Source organism: Carcharhinus amblyrhynchos, chromosome 19 (genome assembly GCF_965287045.1).
Source record: "Carcharhinus amblyrhynchos chromosome 19, sCarAmb.v2.hapA, whole genome shotgun sequence".
In the NCBI taxonomy this organism is placed as follows: Eukaryota; Metazoa; Chordata; class Chondrichthyes; order Carcharhiniformes; family Carcharhinidae; genus Carcharhinus; species Carcharhinus amblyrhynchos.
The window spans coordinates 30,116,780-30,139,807 of record NC_137342.1 but is presented as its reverse complement, the minus strand read 5'-3'; the positions used below and the strand labels follow the sequence as shown (position 1 = coordinate 30,139,807).

Here is a 23,028-nt window from a genome sequence, read left to right as displayed (position 1 = left end):
ACAGTCAAAACAAGAGATCATGGGGATTTGCAGCAATGGTTAGCTTTCTTTGTGTCCAATGAATCCTTGACTGCACATATATTGCCCCTAGCACACCAGAATATCAATAAACAATAGCTGGAGGTTGGAAAAGCTAGTATTATATTCACAGTTGATCCGGTTTCCTCTCACAGTCCAAAGATGTGCTGGTTAGGTTGATTGGCCATGCTAAATTGACCCTAGTGTCAGGGGATTAGCAGGGTAAATATGTGGAATTGCGATAATAGGGTCTGGATGGGATTGTGGTCAGTGCAGACTCAATGGGCCGAATGGTCTTCTTTGTAGAGATTCTATAAAAGGATCGTATAATTCTTGCAAATGATAAGATTCTGGGAATATAATTTGGTTTAGGAACAGTTTTGTTTCAACGTCAAAATCCTATATTCAAATTGAAGGTATTTAAAAGCTGTTTTGAACTTCAGGATTACTTTATCTAGTACATGTGAAATTTGAGCATGGTAAACACCCCCACTCTAAATAGATTATATTTAGGTAAAGTAGATTTTTTTCAAAATCCTGATTTGGATACAAGTTCTAATTCAGCTATTACTTGGTGGTATGGTAAACATAACTAGAGAGTTTATATAACCTTGCATGCGCATGCTGGAAATCTGAATTAGAAACAGAAAATTCTGGAAAAACTCAGCTGATCTGGCAGCAGAAACAGACATATGTAGAAATGCCGGCGTTGGACTCAGGTAAATGCAGTAAGAAGTCTCACAACACCAGGTTAGAGTCCAACCAGTTTATTTGATAGTAATCTCACAAGCTTTCGGAAATGGTGTTCCTTCGTCAGGTGTGTGGGAGGTCCTGATCAGAGAAGGGCATATAAAGTCACACACAGTTTACAGAATACTGATTAGAATGCAAGTCTTTACAGCTAACCTGCTATTCAAGTCATAAAGATGCAGACATTGTGAGTGGAGATAGCATTAGCATAGGTTGAAGAGATGTGTATTGTCTCCAGATAGGACAGTAAGTAAGATTTTACAAGCCAGGCAAGTCATGGGGGTTACAGGTAGTGCGACATGAACCCAAGATCCCAGTTGAGACTGTCCTCTTGTGCGGAACTTGGCTATCAGTCTCTGCTCACCGACCACACGACAGCGCAGAGTCGCTGAGCAGAGACTGATAGCCAAGTTCTGCATGCATAGGATGGCTTCAACCGGGATCTTGGGTTCATGCTGCACTATCTGTAAACCCCCATGACTTGCTTGGGCTTGTAAAATCTCACTTACTATCCTGTCTGGAGACAATACACATCTCTTTAACCTATGCTAATGCTATCTCCACTCACGTTGTCTGCATCTTTATGACTTGAATAGCAGGTTAGCTGTAAAGACTTGCATTCTAATCAGTATTCTGTAAACTGTGTGTGACTTTATATGCCCTTCTCTGATCAGAACCTTCCACACACCTGACGAAGGAACACCATTTCCGAAAGCTTGTGAGATTACTATCAAATAAACTAGTTGGACTCTAATCTGGTGTTGTGAGACTTCTTACAGCAGAGACAGAAACAGAGTTATAATTTCAAGTCCATACGACTTCTTCAGAGCTAAAGAGAAAGAGGAATGTGAAAGATTATATAGTGTATAAAAGGAGATGGAGTAGATGGAGGAAGGTAGAAGTCAGTGATAGTTGAGAGCTGGGAAGGATAGCAACAAAGATATGTTGGGGACAAGATGGAGGAAGTGTTAATGGCAATGTGAAGGACTATAGAAGGTGCTGACAGTGGCATCAAGGTAAGAAAGTAGAATGTGTCTACAGGATAACAAAGGTTAGTGCTCAATGAAAGGAAAACTTAAGAACAAGTGGCAGATGGCCCAGTATGGGGGGAGGGGCTAGTGGTGTTGTGTGGGGAAAAAAAATTGGATTAAAATAAAAGGTCAAGACAAAGGAAATAGATCATAGTCTAAAGTTACTGAACTCAGTGTTGAATCTCAAGGGCTGTAATATACCTAATTGGAAGATGAAGTGCTGCTCCTCCAAGTTGCTTGGGACCTCACTGGAGCTTGCAACAGGCCAAGGATGGACATGTAGGAATGATGCTGAGTTGAAGTGGCATGCAACAGGGTCATGATTGCAAATTGAGCAAAGGTGTTCTGCAGAGCAGTCACTCATCTGCATTTAGTCTCCCCAGTGAAGAAGACTGCATTTGGAGCAATTAATATTATAGACCAAACTGAAGGAAGTGATAGGGAAATGTTGCTTCCTCTAAAAGGTGTGGTTGAGGCCTTAATAGTGAGGAATGAGAAGTTAAAAGGGCAGGTGTTACACCTTCTGCAATTGCAAAGAAAGGTGACTTGGGAAGGATATGAGGAGTGAGGGGTGATGGAGGAGGGGACCAGGGTGTCACTGAGGGAGCAGTCCCTGCTGAATGCTGATGGATGTGTTTCATGATGGCATCATGCTGACGTTGGCAGAGATGCTGAAGAATGATCGTTTGAATGTGAAGGCTGGTGGGATCAAAAGGGGAGGACGAGGGCACCTTCTCATGGTTCTGGGAGGGAAAGGAAGGGGTGAGGGTACAAGTGTGAGAAATGGGTCTGAACCAGTTTAATACCCTGTCAGCAGCAGAAGAGGGGAAATCTTGAACATGCAAGAAGTGCCATTTTCAAGGTGGCAGCTTTGGAATAGGGGCCAGGAAAATGGGATGGAGCCCTTACAGGAAGCAGTATGGGAGGAGTTATAGCTGTGAGAGTCAATGGAATTATGATAAATACTGGTGACCAGTCTATTATCAGAAATGGAGACAAGAGATCAAGGAGATTTTTAACTTGCTTTGTCAAACAATTTCTTAGGCTTGATATTGATGGACCGGAAAACACATGCTGATGATTGCAAAGTTAATTTAACAGTTAAATGTACTGCAATTGTGATTCAATAACGATTTTCTAAACATTTCCTCATTTTTAGGTTTTCAGCTATCTTGATGTTAGGGATCTGGTGAGATGTGCACAAGTTTGTCAGTTCTGGAAAGTGGTTGCACAGACAAGTTCTCTCTGGAGCAAGGTATGTTTAGTGATTGAGAAGTTGGTATGGTTGCTGTGAAAATAAAAATTATACATGATTAATGTTCTGTTCATCGATGGGATGTGGCCGTCACTGGTTAGGTTAGCATTTATTGCCCATCCCTAATTGCTCTTGAGAAGTTGGTGATGAGTTGCTTTCTTGAACCACTGCAATCTCTGTGGCGCAGATATTTCCACTGTGCTGTTAAGAAAGGAGTTCCAGGATTTTGATCCAGCAACAGTGAAGGAATGGTGATTTATTTCCAAAGCAGGATGGTAAGTGACTTGGATGGAACATCCTGTTCGTAGTGTTCCCATGTCTTTGCCATCTTTGTCCTAGGTCATGAGTTTGGCAGGTGCTGCCTAAGGAGTCTTGGTGAATTCCTGCGGTGCACCTTGTAGGTGTACACTTTGCTGTTACTGTTCATCAGTAATGGAGAGAATGAATGTTTATGGAAGGGAATCATAGAATCTGTACAGTGCAGAGGGAAGTCATTTGGCCCATCAAGTCTGCACTGAAGAGGCTTGCCCCATCCTGACCTATCCCCATAACCCTTTGCATTTATTGTGGCTAATACACTTAACCTACACAACTTTAGACACTAAGGGGCAATTTAACATGGTCAACCCAAGACCAAACAGTCAGAGAAAATCTGCGCAGATATGGGGAGAACATACAAACTCCACACAGTCACCCAAGACCGGAAATGAACCTATGGCCTGGCACTGTGAGGCAGCAGTTCTAACCACTGTGCCACTTAGTCAATCATGCGGGCTGCTTTGTTTTGGATGGCGTTGACGTTCTGAGTGTTGTTGGAGCTGTACACATCCAGGCAAATGAAGAGCATTCCATCACAGTCCTGACTTGTATCTTGTAGATGGTGCACAGGCTAATGGAAAGTCAGGTGGTGATTTGCTCACTGTAGGATTCATAGACTCTAACTTACCTTGTAGCCACAGTATTTATGTGGCTAGTCTAGTTCAGTTTCTGGTCAATGGTAACCACTAGAATGTTCATAGTGGGGGTGGGGGAGTGTGGGGTGGGGAGAGGGTGGTGGAATGTTCAGTGATAGTAATACCATTGAATGTGAAGGGTAATGGTGGAATGTGAAGTTCCTCTCTTGTTGGAGTTGTGTGGCATGAATGTTAAATGGCCCTTGTCAGCCCAAGCATGCATATTGTCCAGGTCTTGCTGCTTTTGGATATAGCGTACTTCAATACCTCAGGAGTCAAATGATGCCGAAGGTTGTGCAACTATTAGTGAACATCTCTTTTGACCTTATGATGGAAGGAAGATCATTGATGAAGCAACTGAGATAATTGGCTCTTGCAGAATGTTTCCCCTGATTCCCATTGACTCCAGTTTTGCTAGGGCTCCTTGGTCTCTTACTTGATCAAATGCTGTCTTGATGTCAAGAGCAGTTACTGTTACTTTACCCTTAGAATTCAACTCTTTTGTCTGTATTTGAATCAAGTCTGTAATGAGATCAGGAATTGAGTGGCCCTCGTGTAGCCCAAAACGAGCACCAGGAAGTAGGCTATTGCTACTTAAGTGCCAACTGATAAAGCTGTTGATGACTCCTTCCATCACATTGATGATGATCAAGAGTAGACTGGTGGGGCAATAATTGATTGGGTTGGATTTGTCCTGTTTTTCGTGTATAGATCATACCTGGGCAGTTTTCCACATTACTGGGAAGATGCCAGTGTTGTAACTGTACTGGAATACCTTGGCTAGCGGCGCAGTGAATTCTGGGGCACAAGTTTTCAGTACTAAATGTGACTGGTAATGCATTTTGGGAGGACTAACAAGGCAAGAAAATACACAATGAACGGTAGGCCACGTGGAAATACAGAAGATCAGGGTGACCTTGGCGTGCATGCCTACAGTGACCTTGGGGTGCAAAATCTCTGCAGGCAGCAGGATAGTTGGATAAGGTAGTTAAGAATACATATAGGATATTATTGAACAGTTAAGTGGTTGCATGATTGATTTAAGAACCACATGATTTGACAGTGACATTATCGATGTGTTCTTCTGGGTGCTTCAGTTTCCTCCCAGTCCAAAGATGTGCAGCTTCAGTGGATTAGCCATACTAAACTGCCTCTTAGTGTTCCAAGATATGTAGGTTAGAGGGATTAGTGGGTAAAATATGTGGGGTTATGGGGATACGGCCTGGGTGGGTTGTTGGACAATCGGTATAGACTTGATGGGCCAATTGGCCTCCTTCAGCACTGAAGGATAAGTCAGTATCTTTGGACCTCAGAGGAGGATCATCTTGTTAGTGTCCAAAAAAGATAGATGATCAATGAAGGGTAGTGAGTTCTTGCACTCTCTGCTGAATATTCCTTTGTTAACTTTTATTCAACCTAAAAAGAGATTGTTTATCACATTTTCTGCTGCCGACTGACTGCTAGGTTTTCATACATGAAATTTACCTGTATTTCAAAAATTAAATTAACTCATGCTTTGATATGAAAGATTCATTCCAGATTGTTATTGTATAAAAACTTGATTATCTTTATGATTACTTACAAATTTACTGTGTCTTCATTCTGAAACTTTTCTTTCCAGGTAAATTTTTTCCCAGTCAGAAAACGAGTCCAGGACACCGACGTAGCAAATATTCTGCGCAACTACCGCACTTTTGTGATCCATTTAAGCCTTCGTGGATGCAACAACATAGGCTGGGGAACATTTAAAAGCATCAGTGAGTTTATTCGCCAGTTTTCAATATTCATGTTTGTTCATATTTGAAGAAGAATTACGTTCTGCGTAAAGGAAGACATGCATTTATCCATGACCTTTGGATACCCCAAAATGCTTCACAGAAAATAAAGCACTTTTTAAAAGAGTAGCTATTATTGTAATGAAGGAAACATCGCTGTCAAGTCACACATGTAAATCCCCACAAAATGGTAATCTAGTAGTTATTAGATAACTTGTTTTAGTGATGTTATTTGTTGGATGAGTATTGACCAGGGAGAACATCAATACTTTTCAAAATGATCCCATGGGATCTTTTGCATACAGTTGTTGTTCGTCCATCGTCATCGGTGAGGACCTCGACACCATTAGTCATTTTGAGGCTGGTTGCGGGGTGTCTGAAGATGACTGATCAGGCCAATTCAGGCACGGAATGTCCTGGCACATACTGGACAGACTTGTGTAGACACTGTAGTTGTTACGCTGGTGGTTCTGGACTTGCACAGCTCACGCTTAAGTTGTGCCTCAGCAATACACCTTGCTTCGTGAGCTTGACAGCCTTTATGGATGGGGCAGCGCCAGGTAGGGCAGTTTTGTGCCAGCGTTTCCCAGGTGGTCGTTTCAATGTCAAGCGACTTCAGGGAGGCTTTGAGTGTGTCTTTGAAACATTTCTTCTGCCCTCCATGCAAGCGTTTTCCAGCAGAGAGTTCCCCAAAAAGGAGCTGCTTGGATATGCGCTCGTCTGAAATACGGATGACATGACCTGCCCACGGGGTCTGCGCTCTCATCAGCAGTGTGTGGACTGATGGTAGACTTGCTCTAGAGAGAACTTCAGTATTTGGTACTTTGTCTTGCCATCGGATGCGTAATATTCTGTGAAGACAAATTATGTGGAAATGATTGAGTTGTCTTGCATGCCTTCGATACACAGTCCATGTTTCACAGGCGTACAGGAGGGTAGTGAGTACCACTGTGCTGTAGACGCTGTTTTATTGCTGGGCTGATTCCTCGATGTTCCCATACAGTGGAGCACAGTCTACCAAAAGCAGAACTTGCCTTTGCTATTCTGCAGTTAACTTCTGCATCAATAGTCACTGCGTGGGAGATGGTGCTGTCAAGATAAATGAACTGGTCCACTGCCTGTAGTTTCTGCCATTTGATTGTGATTATGAGTTCTGTGTACAGTGCATGAAGAGCAGGCTGGTGCATGACTTCGGTCTTTTTAATGTTGATGGTGAGTCCAAAGTTGTCACAAGCCGTGGAAAATTTGTCCATATTGACTTGCATCCCTGGCTCTGACCCAGTATACAGGGTGCAGTCATCGGCGAAGAGGAAATCTCTCAGAACAATCTCTTCCACTTTGGTAATAGCTTGAAGTCTCCTCAGGTTGAAAAGCTTCCCGTCCACTCTGTACTTGAAGCTGATTCCAGCAACACTGTCCTGGAAGGCATTGTTCAGCATGGCAGTAAACATCATGCTGAACAGTGTGGGTGCAAGCACACACCCTGTTTGACGCCATTGGTGACTGGGAATGCCTCAGAGGATTCTCTGCCATCCAGTACTCTGGCCATCATGCCATCATGGAACTGGTGTACCATCTGAATGAATTTGGGGGGGCAGCCGAACTTTGACATGACCCTCCACAGGCCTTGTCGGCTTACAGTATCAAAGGCTTTCGCAAGGTCAACAAAGGTTGTGTAGAGCTCGCAATTCTGCTCCTGACACTTCTCCTGAAGTTGGCGCGCAGCAAAAATCATATCAGTAGTCCCATGACCTTTGTGGAAGCCACACTGTGACTCTGGAAGCAGACCCAGCTCCAGATGAGTGACCAGACGATATAGCAGGACTCTTGCAAGGGTTTTTCCTGTGATGGAGAGCAGCAAGATTTCTCAGTGGTTGTCGCATACTTGCCGATTGCCCTTCCTCTTGTAGAGGTGTGCGAAGGAAGCATCCTTAAGTTCCTGATGAATGAATTCTCGCTTCCAAAAGGACTGGAACAACTTGGTGAGCTTCTCGATAAGTGCAGGACCAGCAGCTTTATAGATCTCTGCGGGTGTGGCATCTGCCCCTGGGGCTTTGCCACTGGATAGCTGGCTGACAGCTTTCTTGACTTCGGCTACTACTGGTGGGTCATCCATGGCGCTGTTGATATCAACCTGGGAATCCTGTCTATGGCCTCATCATTAATAGATGACGGTCGGTTGAGGACGGCTTCAAAGTGTTCAGCCCATCTCTGCAGGATCTAAGCCTTCTCTGTAATGAGAGTTGTACCATCTGTACTCAGGAGGGGGGGAACTCCCGAGAGATTGAGGTCCATGGGGAGTGTTAAGGGCTTCATAGAACCATTTCAAGTCTTTTCTGTCAACATATCTCTGTATTTCATCTGCCGTGGCGCTCAGCCAGGCATCCTGCATTTTACGCAGTTTATTCTGGACTGTCCTGCGAGCACTGGTAAAAGCATTTTTCTTGGTAGCTGAAGATGGGTCGTTCTGACAGGCCTGATGAAGATGGTGCTTTTCAACAAGTAGAGCCTGTATCTCCTCATCATTCCCATTGAACCAATCATGCTGCTTGCGGGTGGAGGGCCCGAGCATCTTCAGCGCAGATGTATGGATAGCATCCCTGAAGCACTCCCAGTTATCCTCAGCGCTGCCTGTGAGGTGTAAGTCAGCAAGCTTGATTTCTAAGTCTTCAGCCAGTGCTTGGCAACATTGATTCTTTTCATAACCTTGCTTCCTTGTGGTTGCCTCTTGGGTCTGATGCGGAGCCTCATTTTGGAGACTGAGTCTGTGATCTGTCCAGCAGTCAGCACCACACATGGCCTTGGTTACTCTGACATTCTGCCTGTCTTTTCTCCTGACAGTGACATAGTCGATAAGATGCCAGTGCTCAGAGTGGGGGTGCTTCCAGGAGGTCTTGTTACGGGTAGGCAGACGGAAGGTTGTGTTGGTGATGAGGAGGTTGTGTGCTGCACAGGTCTTCAGTAAGAGTAGGCCATTACTGTTACACTTGCTCACTCCATGGCTCCCAATGACTCCCTGCCAGATTGTAGAATCACACCCTACTCTTGCATTGAAATTGCTAAGCAAGATCAGTTTGTTGGTACTGCTCACTGCTGATAGTAGGGCGTCTAGTTCTTCGTAGAACGTGTCTTTCATCTCGTCTGGGTTGTTCATCGTGGGGGCATAGGCGCTGATCAGGGTGGCTTGACTTCTGTTCTGTCGCGGAAGCTGTAATGTCATAAGCCGGTCGTTCACAACCTTGGGTAGACTATCAAGCTTCTGAAGAAGGTGACTCCTGACGGCGAATCCAACTCCAGCATCACGACGCTCATTGCTGCTGTGACCACTCCAGAAAAAAGTGTATCCACCTCCAGTTACAGTCAAGTGACTTACGTTGGCAAGACAAGTTTCGCTCAGGGCTGCAATGTCAATGTTGTATCTTGCAAGCTCTCTGGCAACTAAGGCTGTTCTTCTCTCTGGCCCGTCTGCTGTAGGGTTGTTTAAAAGCGTGCGCACATTCAAAGTGCCAGTGGTGAGCAGTGTCACTTTGTGTTTTATTTTGTGTGTTCGACTGCAAGATGGGATCCCCACCAGCCATGGTAAACTGGCCAGGGTGTAGTGAAGCAGGCAATGTTTAGGGCACCTTTACTAGCCCCTTCCTCATTCTATGGAGGTGAACAGTGCGTTCCTGAAGAGAACTGCTCAGCCGCCCAGGTAGACGACGAGTTCCACTGCTGCTTCGGTCAGCGGAAAACGACCATTAGACCTGAGCCGCCTGCGTGCAGGTCCGTGACTACAGCTCCCAGTGTATCCACACCTGCTGCTTCGTCACTCGCCCATCACCACAGGACTTCAAAGATTGAACAGGACACGTGATGATGATGATGGTGTCAAAACTAGCGCTTGATTTGGATTAAAGTGAGGGAGAGTTGCACAGCGTCAGCCTCAATCTCTCTTCCCAATTCCCATCTAGATCCAGTGGCAAGACAATAGTCAAGATGGCTGGAGGTGGGAATATGCACAGTGGATGACCAGGATGTCTTCTGTGTCTTGTCCTGCTCTTCGCGTTCCACGACGCTTGCAGAGACCGCCTTCTTGACCATTGGATCTTCCATTGGTCTCATCCGCTCAATCCGCTGAACTCTGTCTTCACATGCTGGGATAGACATCTCCCTATCTCACTGAGGGTTGAGATCCATCAGCTACCCTCACCTGGTTTAGCCGGCTTGTCGAGGCCATTGCCGGGGGTGTGGCTGCTGTTGCATGCAAACAGCTATGGGGAGCCACAGGTGAGAGCTGAGTGCCAGGTGGGGACAAAGGATGGACAAACTGCCCTTAAAAGACGCGACATGTTCCCCCACCAAAGATATTACCCCTCTCTGACACCCCATACACGCCCATTTTTGCATACAGTGAGTAGGCAGATAGTGCCTTAATATTTAATTTAAAAAACAACTCCAACAGTGCAGCATTTTCTTAGTTTTGCGTTGAAGTGTCAACTTGGACTTTGTGTTCAAGTCTTCAGAAATACTTTTAAGATATTGCTAAAAAAAGAGATACATTACCAGAGCTTTTTATCTTGTGTTCATCAAGACAGAGGACCGTCAACACCCTCTTCTCATGCAGTATAACCTGCGGTTCCTTTTACACTCGGTATTACTTAATCTGCCCTGATGAGTGCAAGATGAAAAGCCTTGACTGCACATCTCTTTTTTCAGCAATACTCAAGTTCTGTACTAAGAAATGACCACTTTCAGATATGCAAGTTTCCCCCCAGTCTGGTTTTTGCGTTATGGATAGGAATTAAATAAATATTTAGCAATAAATCATTGAAATCAGAACAGAAAAACGTTTTGCCAGATAAATGAAAACATTTGATAGGGACAATACTACCTATAGTGTGCTATTTTGTTGAGAACAAGAACTTGGAAAATTAAAATAGGCAACAACACAGAGACAGAATCTTTTGCTTTGTCCCTTTATTATTTTTGTAATGTCTAGCTTTATCTTTGGATTTACTCTTAAATGTGTTCTCTCTGTCCCTGCCTGCCCAGGTCTACTTATCATTTCCCATATTTGTATCTTTGTCTTGTGCCTTGTCCCTACTCTTTATTTACTGCATCATCCCAAATTTGATCCATCGCCCCTCTTTAAAACCCTTTTTATTTCCCTAGTTTTACAACTTGTTAGAATACCAGCCCCAGCACGGTTCAGGTATAAATCACCCCTGTAGCACAGATCCCACTTTTCCCAATAGTGCCCCACAGACTGGAATATACTTTTTCCACACCAGTCATTGAACCACTCAATTATTTCCATCATCTTATTTGCTCTATGCAAATTTTCACATGGCTCTGGTAATAATCCTGTAGTTCTGCTTATTCATTTGGTGCATAGCTCTTCATACTAACAATACAAAACCTCCTTCCTCATCCTGCCTATGTTGTTGTTGCCTACACGGACCACAACAATTGAATCTTTCTCCCAACCCCACTCTAAGTTCTTCTCCAAATCTGATGAGAAGAACTCTCCCCAGTCCTGAACCTAATATCCAGCAAGCAGCACAGATACCTGGACTGCTGCTCTTTGCTACAGAGAATAGTATCAATACCCTTCACAGTACTGTCCCCTACTGCCACTATATTTCTTTTTGCTCTTGCACCTGAAAGGCTTCCTGTACCACAGTGCCATGGTCAGTCAGGTCATCCATCATGTAGCCCCAATTCTCATCTAAACACACTGAAGGAAGCACAAAGCTGTTGGAGAATTGCTGAGGCTGACACTTCTGCACTACTGCCCCACCTTAAGGGGGTGTGTCTGCCTCCTGGTATAGGCATTCAGGTAATTTCTCCCCTCCCTGATGTGTCATAGTGCCCATAGCTCAGTTTCCAGTCCAAAGACTCTGAGCCAAAGCTCATCAATCCATAGTCACTTCATGCAGACATATTTGGCTTGGATTCTTATGAAGATCATTTCATGGTTTCTGTGTTAATAAGATGAAATACTAACTATACTATAGTTTTTTTTTCAATTAGTTTCAGCAATTGGTTAATCTTTGACTCCAATTAGATATGTCTTGGTCACCCGCATGGAGGAAGAGCATCAGCAGGATTCACCAGGGGTCTTCACTTAGGACACTTTAAGGGTGTGCAGCTGCTCACAATCCCCTCTGCCTGTCCCCATACCTATTCCAGCTGTACGGGCCACCGAGGGTAGTCCTGTCCCTGAGCAGGAGATCTTTATCATGGCAGGAACTTCCAGGCCTTGGACCAACAAAAAGGACTTCTGCCAAGGTCATCACAGGTATCAGAATGTAAGTCAGCAAGCTGCCCCCATCTTGGCTATGGATGTCAGGGCTGTATGTATGGTTAGGAAAATTATAAAGAATTGATATCACATCTGTTTGCAGATGTAATATCACTAAATAAATTGCATTTTTGTGAATATATTTAATGGGTTTGTGAATGCTCTGGTCAGTTGAAGGAGTTGTGAATTTGCACTTTGGAACCTTTATGTCAAGGTTTAGCCACCTTTTGACTCAGTGACAGTATCCCACTCTGAGGTTGATATTTATGTGACGTTAACCTCAGATGAATTAGTTTCCATACGCTTGTGTGTTATCAGGGAGATATGTTTAAATATTTATTAGAAGTGCATGATGTAACCATTTCTACTACATCTTCCTCAAGGAACACCACTGAGTGAGAGCAGCATAGTAGCACTGACACACTAGTGGTATTTGGGTCTCCTCAGTGGAAATGCCAGAACACAATATATGCATCTTTGGATGAGATCCACAAGCAGGTCCTCATCTCAGTCACAGCAGTGTTTATGTCGCTAATATTGCCCTTCTTCCTCAGTAGACTCACAGTTCCTAAATAAGACAATGCAGATCAAAGCTGAGATTATGCCTTAGCTATTCATGAAGCCAGAATGCACAAGCGTGAATTCAGGATTTGTTCGCTCAATGATTGGTTGGACATCCCCAGAGATGACAGGAAATGGATTTGAGGACTGGGAGAGATGTGGCTGTAATGACCTCACTTCACTTTATCCTTTCAGGAAGCTGTCAGCAATTAAATTATCATGGGCTTGTCTTCCATATCTCCCTTCCTCCATGGCATAATCATTGTTCATGTTGGCCCTCATCAGCCTCTTGAAATTCCTGGCCCTCTGCATCTTCATCTTTCGATGAGTTCTCATTGTCTTCCAGTTCACCCTCTGGCATAGGCTCACTTTTTTGCATAGCCACGTTGTGAAGGGCACAGTACACCCTATGTGGTGTGTATCTCAGTGAGCCATCATCTGAAGTGCATCTTCAGCAGCCCTATTGTTTGCTCTGTAAGAGGGCATATGAAGCTGTGAGCAGCATTGTAACTCTCCTCAGCATTGTAACTCTCCTCAGCATGACTGAGGGTGACTCACTGGAGTTATTAGCCAGTGTTACAGTGGGTGCTCCTTATCCTAAAGCAGTCATCCCTACAGACATCCTGGCCCCTCAAAAATCTCAAGCACCTGGAAATGATTCAGGATGTCAGAGTCATGACTGCTCCTGGGAAAAGTGCACAGACATGCAGGATGTGCTTTTAATGCTCACGCACCAGTTGTACACTAATGGAATTTTAGCCCTTGTTCATAAACATTAGGGACAGCTGCCAGGGAGCCTGTATAGCTATGTGAGTGCTGTCTATTAGACCCTATACTCTTGGGAAATCAGCTTCCTTCATCCAGAGCAAACCTGACATAATGATGGGCCTTCCTGTAAAGGTTATTGATGACTTTGGACTGAGATACTGCACAGATCCCTTGTTGATTCTTGGAAAGATCTGGAGACAAATAAATTGAGCATATATTTACTGGCAGTAGAAGCCTCCACTGCTGATGTCAGGACTTCCAGAAGAATGTGACTACGTGATGTACTAGATCTTGGGACAAATGCAAGCATGCCTGGCACTGCCTCTCAGTCATTTGTAACAGGAACATTTTGATGATAAAGCCTAGGTCTGGCAAGCCACCTCTCCTGATCTCTCCTCCTCATCCTCTTGTGTGTTCTAGCTCCCTAGACCATGTCCCTCAGGTGGTACCTCCTGTAGGAGCTGTGCTTGATGATGTTTTTCCCTCCTTTGCCATTTCCGTTGCACTAGGACTCTAACAAATACAACATTGAGCCCTGGATCCATTTGTCATTTTCCCTTCTCTCTAAAATGAAACATTAAAAATAAAAATGATTAGGGTCCGTAAGATGAAGCTTTTGAGTTAGGAACCCATGGAAAATGTAGGGATCCAAATCTTTTGTTGCCTTAGCTGCATGGTGCCTGATACAACATTGTCTCTGAAATGCTAGCACACACATTGAGGAGGTCAAGATGGCATTTCTGAAATGTGACATCTGGAGCCCTCTATGGAATGATAAAGTGATTCTGAGGGGTCTTGACAGGTTGGATGTGGAGAGGATGTTTTCTTTTGTGGGAAAATCTAGTACTATGGGTCACAGTTTAAACTAAGGTTTGTGGGAAATTTACCACCGGAGTCAGACTTGGAGGTTCAATAATTTTGGACACGAAGCTTCGGGAGAAAGCACTGGCACTCCGCAGTACTTGGCAGCTACCGTCTCAATTACACAATAGCAGTTGATCATTTTTATACCTTCTATACAATAGGTAGTACGGATATTAGGCGTTTAATGCATCATTATAAATTGAGTAGGCAGATTACGGACATCGGTAGTTAACACATCGTTACAAGCAGACAGGTACAGACATGGGCAGTTAACATAGCATTGTTCATAGGATGGGTACATTTCCTCTATCAGTGACTGGTTTTGCTCTGTTCATTCAGTGGGTGATGTTGTTGAAGTGTGTATTTATGTTCCCACCTGTGGCTGTCCTTATTATCAAACATATTATTCTGGGTCTGCCCTTATCTTAAAGTGCCTCAAGCCCTAACTAGCTTCCTGCAGCATTTCGGTTCCTGCATGTTTTAACTTTAAGTAACTGTCTGTGCTAAAAGCCAGTGCTTGTTTAATGACCCTTCCCAGGTAACCATTTCTTTAATTCCCCACAACAAAGGGATCGTTTATTTTCCCAGAGGGCCGTGAGTCTTTGGAACTCTTTTCCTGAAAAGTGGTGGAAGAACTCTTTGAAAGCTTTTTAAGGCAGAGGTTGATTGATCCATAGTAACCAAGGTTATCGTGGGTAGGCAGGATGCAGATTTGAAGTTGCTATCAGATCAGCCATGATCTTATGATATGGCAGAGCAAGCTCAAGGGCCTGAACTCCTGCTCCTTGTTCATCTGTTTGTAAATGATACGCATTACTCAAATAATTTCATTTGTGCTTGAAATGTCGGTCAGTGGGTTTACATGTTGCACTTGGGGGATATGGGAGATTCGTGATGCTTCCAACATCTCGGATGACTATGTCAGCAGGAAGTGCACTCAATTGCAGCTCCTTACAGAACACATGGACAGGTTGGAGTAGCGGTTGGGTGCACTTAGGAGCATGAAGGAGATGGAAAGTGTCATAAACAAAAGCTTTAGGGATGTGGTCACACTGAAGGTGTGGGCAGATAGATGGGTAACTGCCAGAAGGGGCAGGCAATCAATGCAGGAATCCCCTGTGGTCATCCCTCTCTCTAACAAGTATACCATTTTGGATCCTGCTGGGGGAGATGGGCTATCAGTGGATACAAGCAGCAGCAGCCAAAGCAGTGATACCATGACTGGCTGTATTATTAAGCAGGGAGGGACAAAGAAGACTAGAGCAATAGTTATAGGGGACTGTATAGTTAGGGGTACAAATAGGTATTTCTGTGGACGTGAAAGAGACTCCAGGATGTTATGTTGCCTCTCTGGTGCCAGGGTCCAGGATATCTCTGAATGGACAGAAAGCATTCTGAAGGGAGAGGGTGAACAACCAGAGGTTGTGGCACATATTGGTGCTAAGACATAGGCAGGAAGAGTGATGAGGTCCTGCAGCAGCAGTTTAGGGAATTAGGTAGAAAGTTAAAAAGCAGGACTTCCAGGGTTGTAATCTCAGGATTACTCCCTGTGCCACGTGCTTGTGAGGCTAGGAATAGGCAGATAGTGCAGCTCAACATGTCGCTAAACAGCTGGTGTAGAAGGGAGGGTTTGAGATATCTGGACCATTGAGGTCTCTTCCGGGGCAGATGGGACCTATACAAGAAGGACGGGTTGCATCTAAACTGGAGGGGCACAAATATTCTGGCCGGGAGGTTTACTGGTGTCGCACGGGAGGATTTAAATTAGTTTGGCAGGGGGAGGGGAGGGGGTGAACCCAAAGCAAAGGTGAATTAGCTGAAGGGGAATGAGAGAGTAGGGCCAGTAAGACTCAGAGAACAGCAGGCAGGGTGGGATTGCAAATCAGAGAGGGTCTGATGGACTAAAGTGCATTTGTTTCGATGCGAGAAGTGCAACAGGTAAAGCAGATGAACTTAGAGCTTGGATTAGTTCTAGAAACTATGATAACATAAGAACATAAGAAATAGGAGCAGGAGTAGACCATCTAGCCCGTCATTCAATAAGATCATGACTGATCTGAAGTGAATCAGTTCCACTTCCCCGCTTTCTCCCCATAACCCTTAATTCCCTTGACTATCAGAAATCTATCTACCCGTGACTTAAATATATTCAACGAGCTAGCCTCCACCACTTCAACGGGCAGAGAATTCCAGAGATTCACCACCCTTTGAGTGAAAAAGTTCCTCCTCAACTCCACTCTAAACTGCCCACCCCTTATTTTGAGGCTAGTTCTGCTATATCCTTTCTAAGCGGGAAGCATCTCTCTACCTCTACCCGATCTAGCCCCTTCATTATCTTGTAAGTCTCTATAAGATCCCCCCTCAGCCTTCTAAACTCTAATGAGTACAGACCCAGTCTATTCAATCTCTCTTCATAAGCTAACCCCCTCATCTCCGGCATCAGCCTGGTGAACCTTCTCTGTACTCCGTCCAAGGCCAATATTATCCTTCCACAATGATGTTGTTGCTATTGCAGAGTCTTGGTTAAGGGAAGGTCAGGAATGGCAGCTTAACATTCTAGGATAATGTTGATTCAGGCTTGATAGAGGGGGATGTAAAAGGGGTGGGGGAGTTGCACAACTGGTTAAGGAGAATATCACAGCTGTACTCCAGGAGGACACCTCGGAGGGCTCATACAGCGAGGCAATATGGGTAGAGCTCTGGAATAAGAAAAGTGCAGTCACAGTGTTGGGCGTTTATTATAGGTCACCCAACTGCCAGCGGCAAATTGAGGTACAGATGTGTAGGCAGATTTTGGCAAGGTGTAAAAGTAACAGGCTTGTTGTGGTGGGAGATTTTAACTTCCCCTATATTCACTGGGACTCACTTAGTGCTAGGGGCGTGGATGGGGCACAGTTTGTAAGGAGCATCCAGGAGGGCTTCCTGAAACAGTATGTAGATAGTCCAACTAGGGAAGGGGCCATACTGGACCTGGTATTGGGGAATGAGCCGATTTTCAGTAGGGGAGCAGATTGGGAACAGTGACCACAATTCAGTAAGCTTTAAGGAACTGATGGTTAAAGATAAGTGTAGCCCTCAAGTTAAGATGCTAAACTGGGGGAAGACTAATTACAACAATATTAGGCAGGAACCGAAGAATATAGATTGGGGGCAGATGTTTGAGGGCAAATCAACATCTGGCATGTGAGAGGCTTTCAAGTGAAAGTTGATAGGGATTCAGGACCAGTAGATTCCTGTAAGGATGAAGGATAAGGATGGCAAGTTTTGGAAACCTTGGATAACGAGAGATATTGTGAGCCTAGTCAAAGAGAAAAAGGTAGCATTTGTCAAAGCTAGGAGGCTGGGAATACAGGAAGCAAGTGTGGAATACAAGGAAAGTAGGAAGAAACTTAAGCAAGGAATAAGAAGACCTAAAAGGGGTCATGAAAAAGCATTGGCCAGCACGATTAAGGAAAATCCCAAGGCTTTTTATACATATATGAAGAGCAAGAGGGTAGCCAGGGAAAGGGTTGGCCCACTCAAGGACAAGGGAGGGAATCTATATGTGGAGCCAGAGGAAATGGGCAAGGTATTAAATGACTACTTCGTGTCAGTATTCACCAAAAAGAAGGACTTGGTGGATGATGAGCCTGGGAAAGGATGTGTAGATAGTTTGAGTCATGTTGAGATCAAAAAGGATGAGGTATTGAGGTTCTTGAGAAACATCAAGATATGGGATCTACCCTAGAATACTGAGAGGCAAGAGGGGCAATTGCTGGGGCCTTGAGAGAAATCTTTGTATCCTCAGTGGCTACAGGGGAGATCCCAGAAGATTGGAGAATAGCCAATGTTGTTCCTTTGTTTAAGAAGGGTAGCAAGAATAATCCAGATAATTACAGGCCGGTGAGCTTTACATCGGTGGTAGGGAAATTATTGGAGAGGATTCTTTGAGACAGGATTTATTCCCACTTGGAAATAAGTGGACATATTAGTGAGAGGCAACATGGTTTTTGTGAAGGGGAGGTCGTGTCTCATGAACTTGACTGAGTTTTTTGAGGAAGTGACAAAGATAGTTGATGAGGGTAGGGCTTTGGATGTTGGCTATGGACTTCACTAAGGCCTTTGACAAAGTCCCTCTTGGCAGACTAGTGCAGAAGGTGAAGTTGCATGGGATCAGAGGTGAGCTGGCAAGGTGGATACAAAACTGGCTCGGTCAAAGAAGACAGAGGGTAGCAGTGGAAGGATGTGTTTCTGAATGGAGGGCTGTGACAGTGGTGTTCCTCAGGGATCATAGAATTTTTACAGTGCAGAAGGAGGCCATTTGGCCCATCAAGTCAACACCAACCACAATCCCACTCAGATCCTAAACCCACCTCTAACCTCTGCTCATCCCCTTAACACTAAGGGACAATTTATCATGGCCAATCCACCTAACCTGCACATCCCAGGACACTAAGGGACAATTTAGCATGGCCAATGCACCGAACCTGCGCATCTTTGGACACGAAGGGGCAATTTAGCATGGCCAATCCACCTAACCTACACATCCCAGGACATTAAGGGGCAATTTAGCATGGCCAATCCACCTAACCTACACATCCCAGGACATTAAGGGGCAATTTAGCATGGCCAATCCACCGAACCTGCACATCCCAGGACACTAAGGGACAATTTAGCATGGCCAATCCACTGAACCTGCACATATTTGGACACTAAGGGGCAATTTAGCATGGCCAATCCATCTAACCTACACGTGTTTGGACACTAAGGCACAATTTAGCGCGGCCAATCCACCTAACCTGCACACCTTTGGACATGACGTAGAGATGCTGGTGTTGGACTGGGGTAAACACAGTAAGAAGTCTCACGAGACCAGGCCAAAGTCCAACAGGTCTACTGGGATCTTTGCTGTTTGTAATGTATATAAATGATTTGGACGACACAAAGATTAGTGGATTTGCGGATAGCAATGAGGACCATTAGAGGATACAGCAGGATATAGATCAGTTGGACACTTGGGCGGAGAGATGGTAGACGGAGTTTAATCCGGACAAATGTGAGGTAATGCATTATGGAAGATCTAATACAGAAAGGAAATATACAGTAAATGGCAGAACTCTTAGGAGTATTGATAGACAAAGGGATCTGGATGTACAGGTGTACAGGTACACAGGTCATTGAAAGTGGCAATGCAGGTGGAGAAGGTAGTCAAGAAGGTGTACGGCATGTTTGCCTTCATCGGCTGGGGTATTGAGTTTAAAAATTGGCAAGTCATATTGATGCTTTATAGAACCTTAGTGAGGCCGCACTTGGAATGTAATGTTCAATTCTGGTCACCACACTACCAGAAGGATGTGGAGCTTTGGAGAGGGTACGGAAAAGATTTACCAGGATGTTATCTGGTATGGAGGGCATTAGTTAGCTATGAGGAGAGGTTGGAGAAACTTGGTTTATTCTCACTGGAGCGACGGAGGTTGAGGGGAGACCTGATAGAAGTCTGCAAGATTATGAGAGGCCTGGACAGAATGGATAGTCAGAAGCTTTTTCCCAGGGTGGAAGAGTCAGTTACTAGGGGGCATAGATTTAAGGTGCAAGGGGCAAATTTTAAGAGCGATGTATGAGGCAGATTTTTTACACAGAGAGTATTGGGTGTCTGGAACTCATTGCCGGGGAGGTAGTGGAAGTGGATAAGGTAGTGACTTTTAAGGGGCGTCTTGACAAGTACATCAAGTACATGAATGAGATGGGAATAGAGGGATATGGTCCCTGGAAGCGTAGGGGGTTTTAGTTAAGTCAGGCAGCATGGTCGGTACAGGCCTGGGGGGCCGAAGGGCCTGTTCCTGAGCTGTAATTTTCTTTGTTCTTTGTCCTTTGTTCTAGATCTGCACTCCTTTCTCTGAAGTAGCATTCTAATAACCTTTCAATGATTGAAACCGTTTGGCCAGTTATTAATGGCATTTATGCTGAAGTTGCAATTGACCTTCATTGATGGATGCCATATATGATGCAGATGTGCCCTCTTCATTATTACCTGTATTGACCTTGTCTGCTTTCCTATGTTACACTGTTGCTTTGATGCGACTTTGATGTGAAGCCAGTAAGTTATGTGTATCTCTTTAATAGTGCTAATGAAGGGATTGGCTTTCAGTTGCTTCCTAGGCAAAGAGGTCTTCCTGTTTTGTAGCTAACCTGAATCGATCCACTGCTGCTGCACTGACAAGCGAGTGTGCGTTCCAAGGAGGGATCCCTTAGCCCACCTGGACAGAATTGCTGGTACTTTCATGTACAAAGAACACCATTACTGTGAATCCGCAAAATGGTGTTTCCACACCTCTACTTCAGGACATCATTCAGTGCTCCCTCCCTCTTTGTCCATGGGCCTGAATTTATCTCAAGCTTCACCATGTGAAGATAGACCTTCCTCCAGTTGTTCTCTAGCCTTCCCCAGAAATACTGTATCGCGTTGTTGTTCCAGCAGATATTCCATCCCTCCCCACTGAACCTTTCACCTGCAAAGTACCCATGCCTCATGTGGACCTCTATCCACCCCATCTACAGCCTGCGAGCACAATCATCTACCAAAGTGAATGTGCCATATCAGAGCTTCACATCCATCGTCCCTTTATTTTGTCTTCCCAATCTCCAGCTGCAGATGCTTTCAGTCACTACTATCATTCCTTCTGCAGCCCAGTAAGAGCCTGCCAAACCCAGGGACAGCGACTATAAGACAACCCTGCACGCCAAGCTGTGCTTTTTTCCTGTGGAGCACATAGCCTTTGCCCCTGCTGCAGCTGGGATACACCATGCTCCCAATGATTGCTCTTGCTGTATGTCTGCTGCATATCTGTACTATCTCCTATCTTTGCCTTCCGACTGTGAGATCAGCTAGCTTCTGGACTGCCAATAATCTGTGACTCCTTTCAATTTTGCCACTGGAGTGCCTACACTCTGTGGCTCCCATCGGCAAGCTCCAGGTCAAAGACTTTAACCTTCCCAGAATTGCTATTGCATAAGGACTAAGGACAACAGTACCCCACCCAAACCACAGCCCCCAACTTCTGTGCTGATGTTTACCATCACTAATGAGCCATTCTAACAACTCCCCTCCTATTTCAGAATCTGCATGCATTCCCCTCCAGCAAAAGATGTGACCATTTTCTCAGCATTTCATACATGCTTGTTGGACTCCAGCTTCCCACCTCTTGGTCTTTGTTTTGCCTTCCATTGTTCTTCATCAGCCTCTTTGCCCCTCTACCTTCCATCATGCCCCTTTTCTCTTTATTCCCACTCTGTGCACAGACTTCCTTCCCATTGCACCCCTCCATCTTATCTTCAGCAGCCTACCCTCCTTTTACGTCCAAGTCCAGTCAAAATTTGAGTCCCTAAATGTGGAAGCTGCATGAGACCTATAGCAGAGTTGTGTTCTTGAGGACTACAGGGTCAGGCACCAGGAACAGAAGACCCCGCACTTCCCAAACTGGTTAGTGTTTGAAAATGGAGTCTGCGTGAGTCCAGCGGCACAGTGATGTCTTTGAGGACCATGGCGTCAGGCACAGGGAGCAGAAGACTTCTCCAATCCAAGGAGCAGTACTAGCCAGTGTCTGAAAGTGGAGGTTGCATGAGTCCCACAGCCCTTGCAGACAGCATTGGCAATGAGCAGTAGAGAACCAGCACTATAGCCCCTACAGTGTGGTATCGACTGCAGTAAGAGTGGCTCAGCAGTATCGCAGGTAGTCTACATAGGTTGTACTGACCTTAAAGTCATGAGTGACCTGAGGTCTGACTTGTGCATGTCACTCGTTTTCAAATGGGTTTGAGGCAGACTGAATTTTCCACTGGTGTGACAAAAGACAGGAAGGTATATTGGGATTTCTTCAGCAGCTGTTTTAATGAACATTCATGAAGGGAAATTGGAAACCATTTTTACGCTGGCAATTTTCTGACGTTTTGGTTGCTGCTACTCCCACCTGCAACTCTCCCTAAATGTGCCTCCTGACCTTGTCCTTCTGTGGTCAAAGTCGCAGAATTGCAGGGTACTGCCAAAGGAGCCTTAGTGAGTTGCTGCTGTACATCTTGAATATGATGCAATCTGCTACTACTGTGCATTATTGATGGAGAGAATGAATGTTTAAGGTGAGACGTGGGATATCAGTGAAGCATGCTAGTTTGTCCTGGATGGTGTCAACCTTCCTGAATGTTTAGAGTCTCATTCATCTGGGCAAGTGGAGAGTAATCCAAAATCATGACATGTGCCTTGTACATAGTGGACAGCCTTTTGGAAGTCAAGGGACAAGGTACTTGATTCTCTGCCTTTTTGGTTTAATTTTATCTTGGATAGATCCTTGCTCATCCCATTGAAGTTAGCCCTTTTCTAACTTAGAAGTTCTATTTTACATTGTGCTTAGCTCTACTTCAATCCTAATCTAAATTTTATTATGTGATAATCACTCTTATCCAAACAGAAACTAAGTTAGCCAATCTGTGATTCTCACCAGTAGGGGGAGTGGACAGAGTCTATTCACATCAGGAAGCCAACTCCTGACTGTTAGAGGGTGTTATTGCACATGCGCCTGACCTCCAAGCGCACTATATACAAGAGTATGTTGTGCATTGAGAAATTGGCACTCTTCTACCACCCCCTAAACATTGCCTCTCACGCACCCCTGATTGTCCCACCCCCGATTCTGACCTCCTCTCGCCAATCGTCACCTCCATTCACCCCCCCCAGCTGATTGCTGCCCAGGTCACCCCACTCCCAGTTGACCGCTGCCCTGGTAATCCCTGTTTG

At 44.8% G+C, this 23,028-nt stretch overlaps 1 protein-coding gene across 1 annotated transcript in view; it reads left to right on the top strand.

Moving 5' to 3' along the window:
* The window catches only part of fbxl13 (F-box and leucine-rich repeat protein 13), a 246,667-nt gene that overhangs the window by 61,457 nt on the left and 162,182 nt on the right, over window positions 1-23,028 (top strand). The window contains exons 9-10 of the mRNA XM_080207484.1: window positions 2,959-3,054; window positions 5,629-5,764. Of these exons, the coding sequence (XP_080063610.1) occupies window positions 2,959-3,054; window positions 5,629-5,764 (232 nt within the window). The remainder of the gene's footprint in view (window positions 1-2,958; window positions 3,055-5,628; window positions 5,765-23,028) is intronic.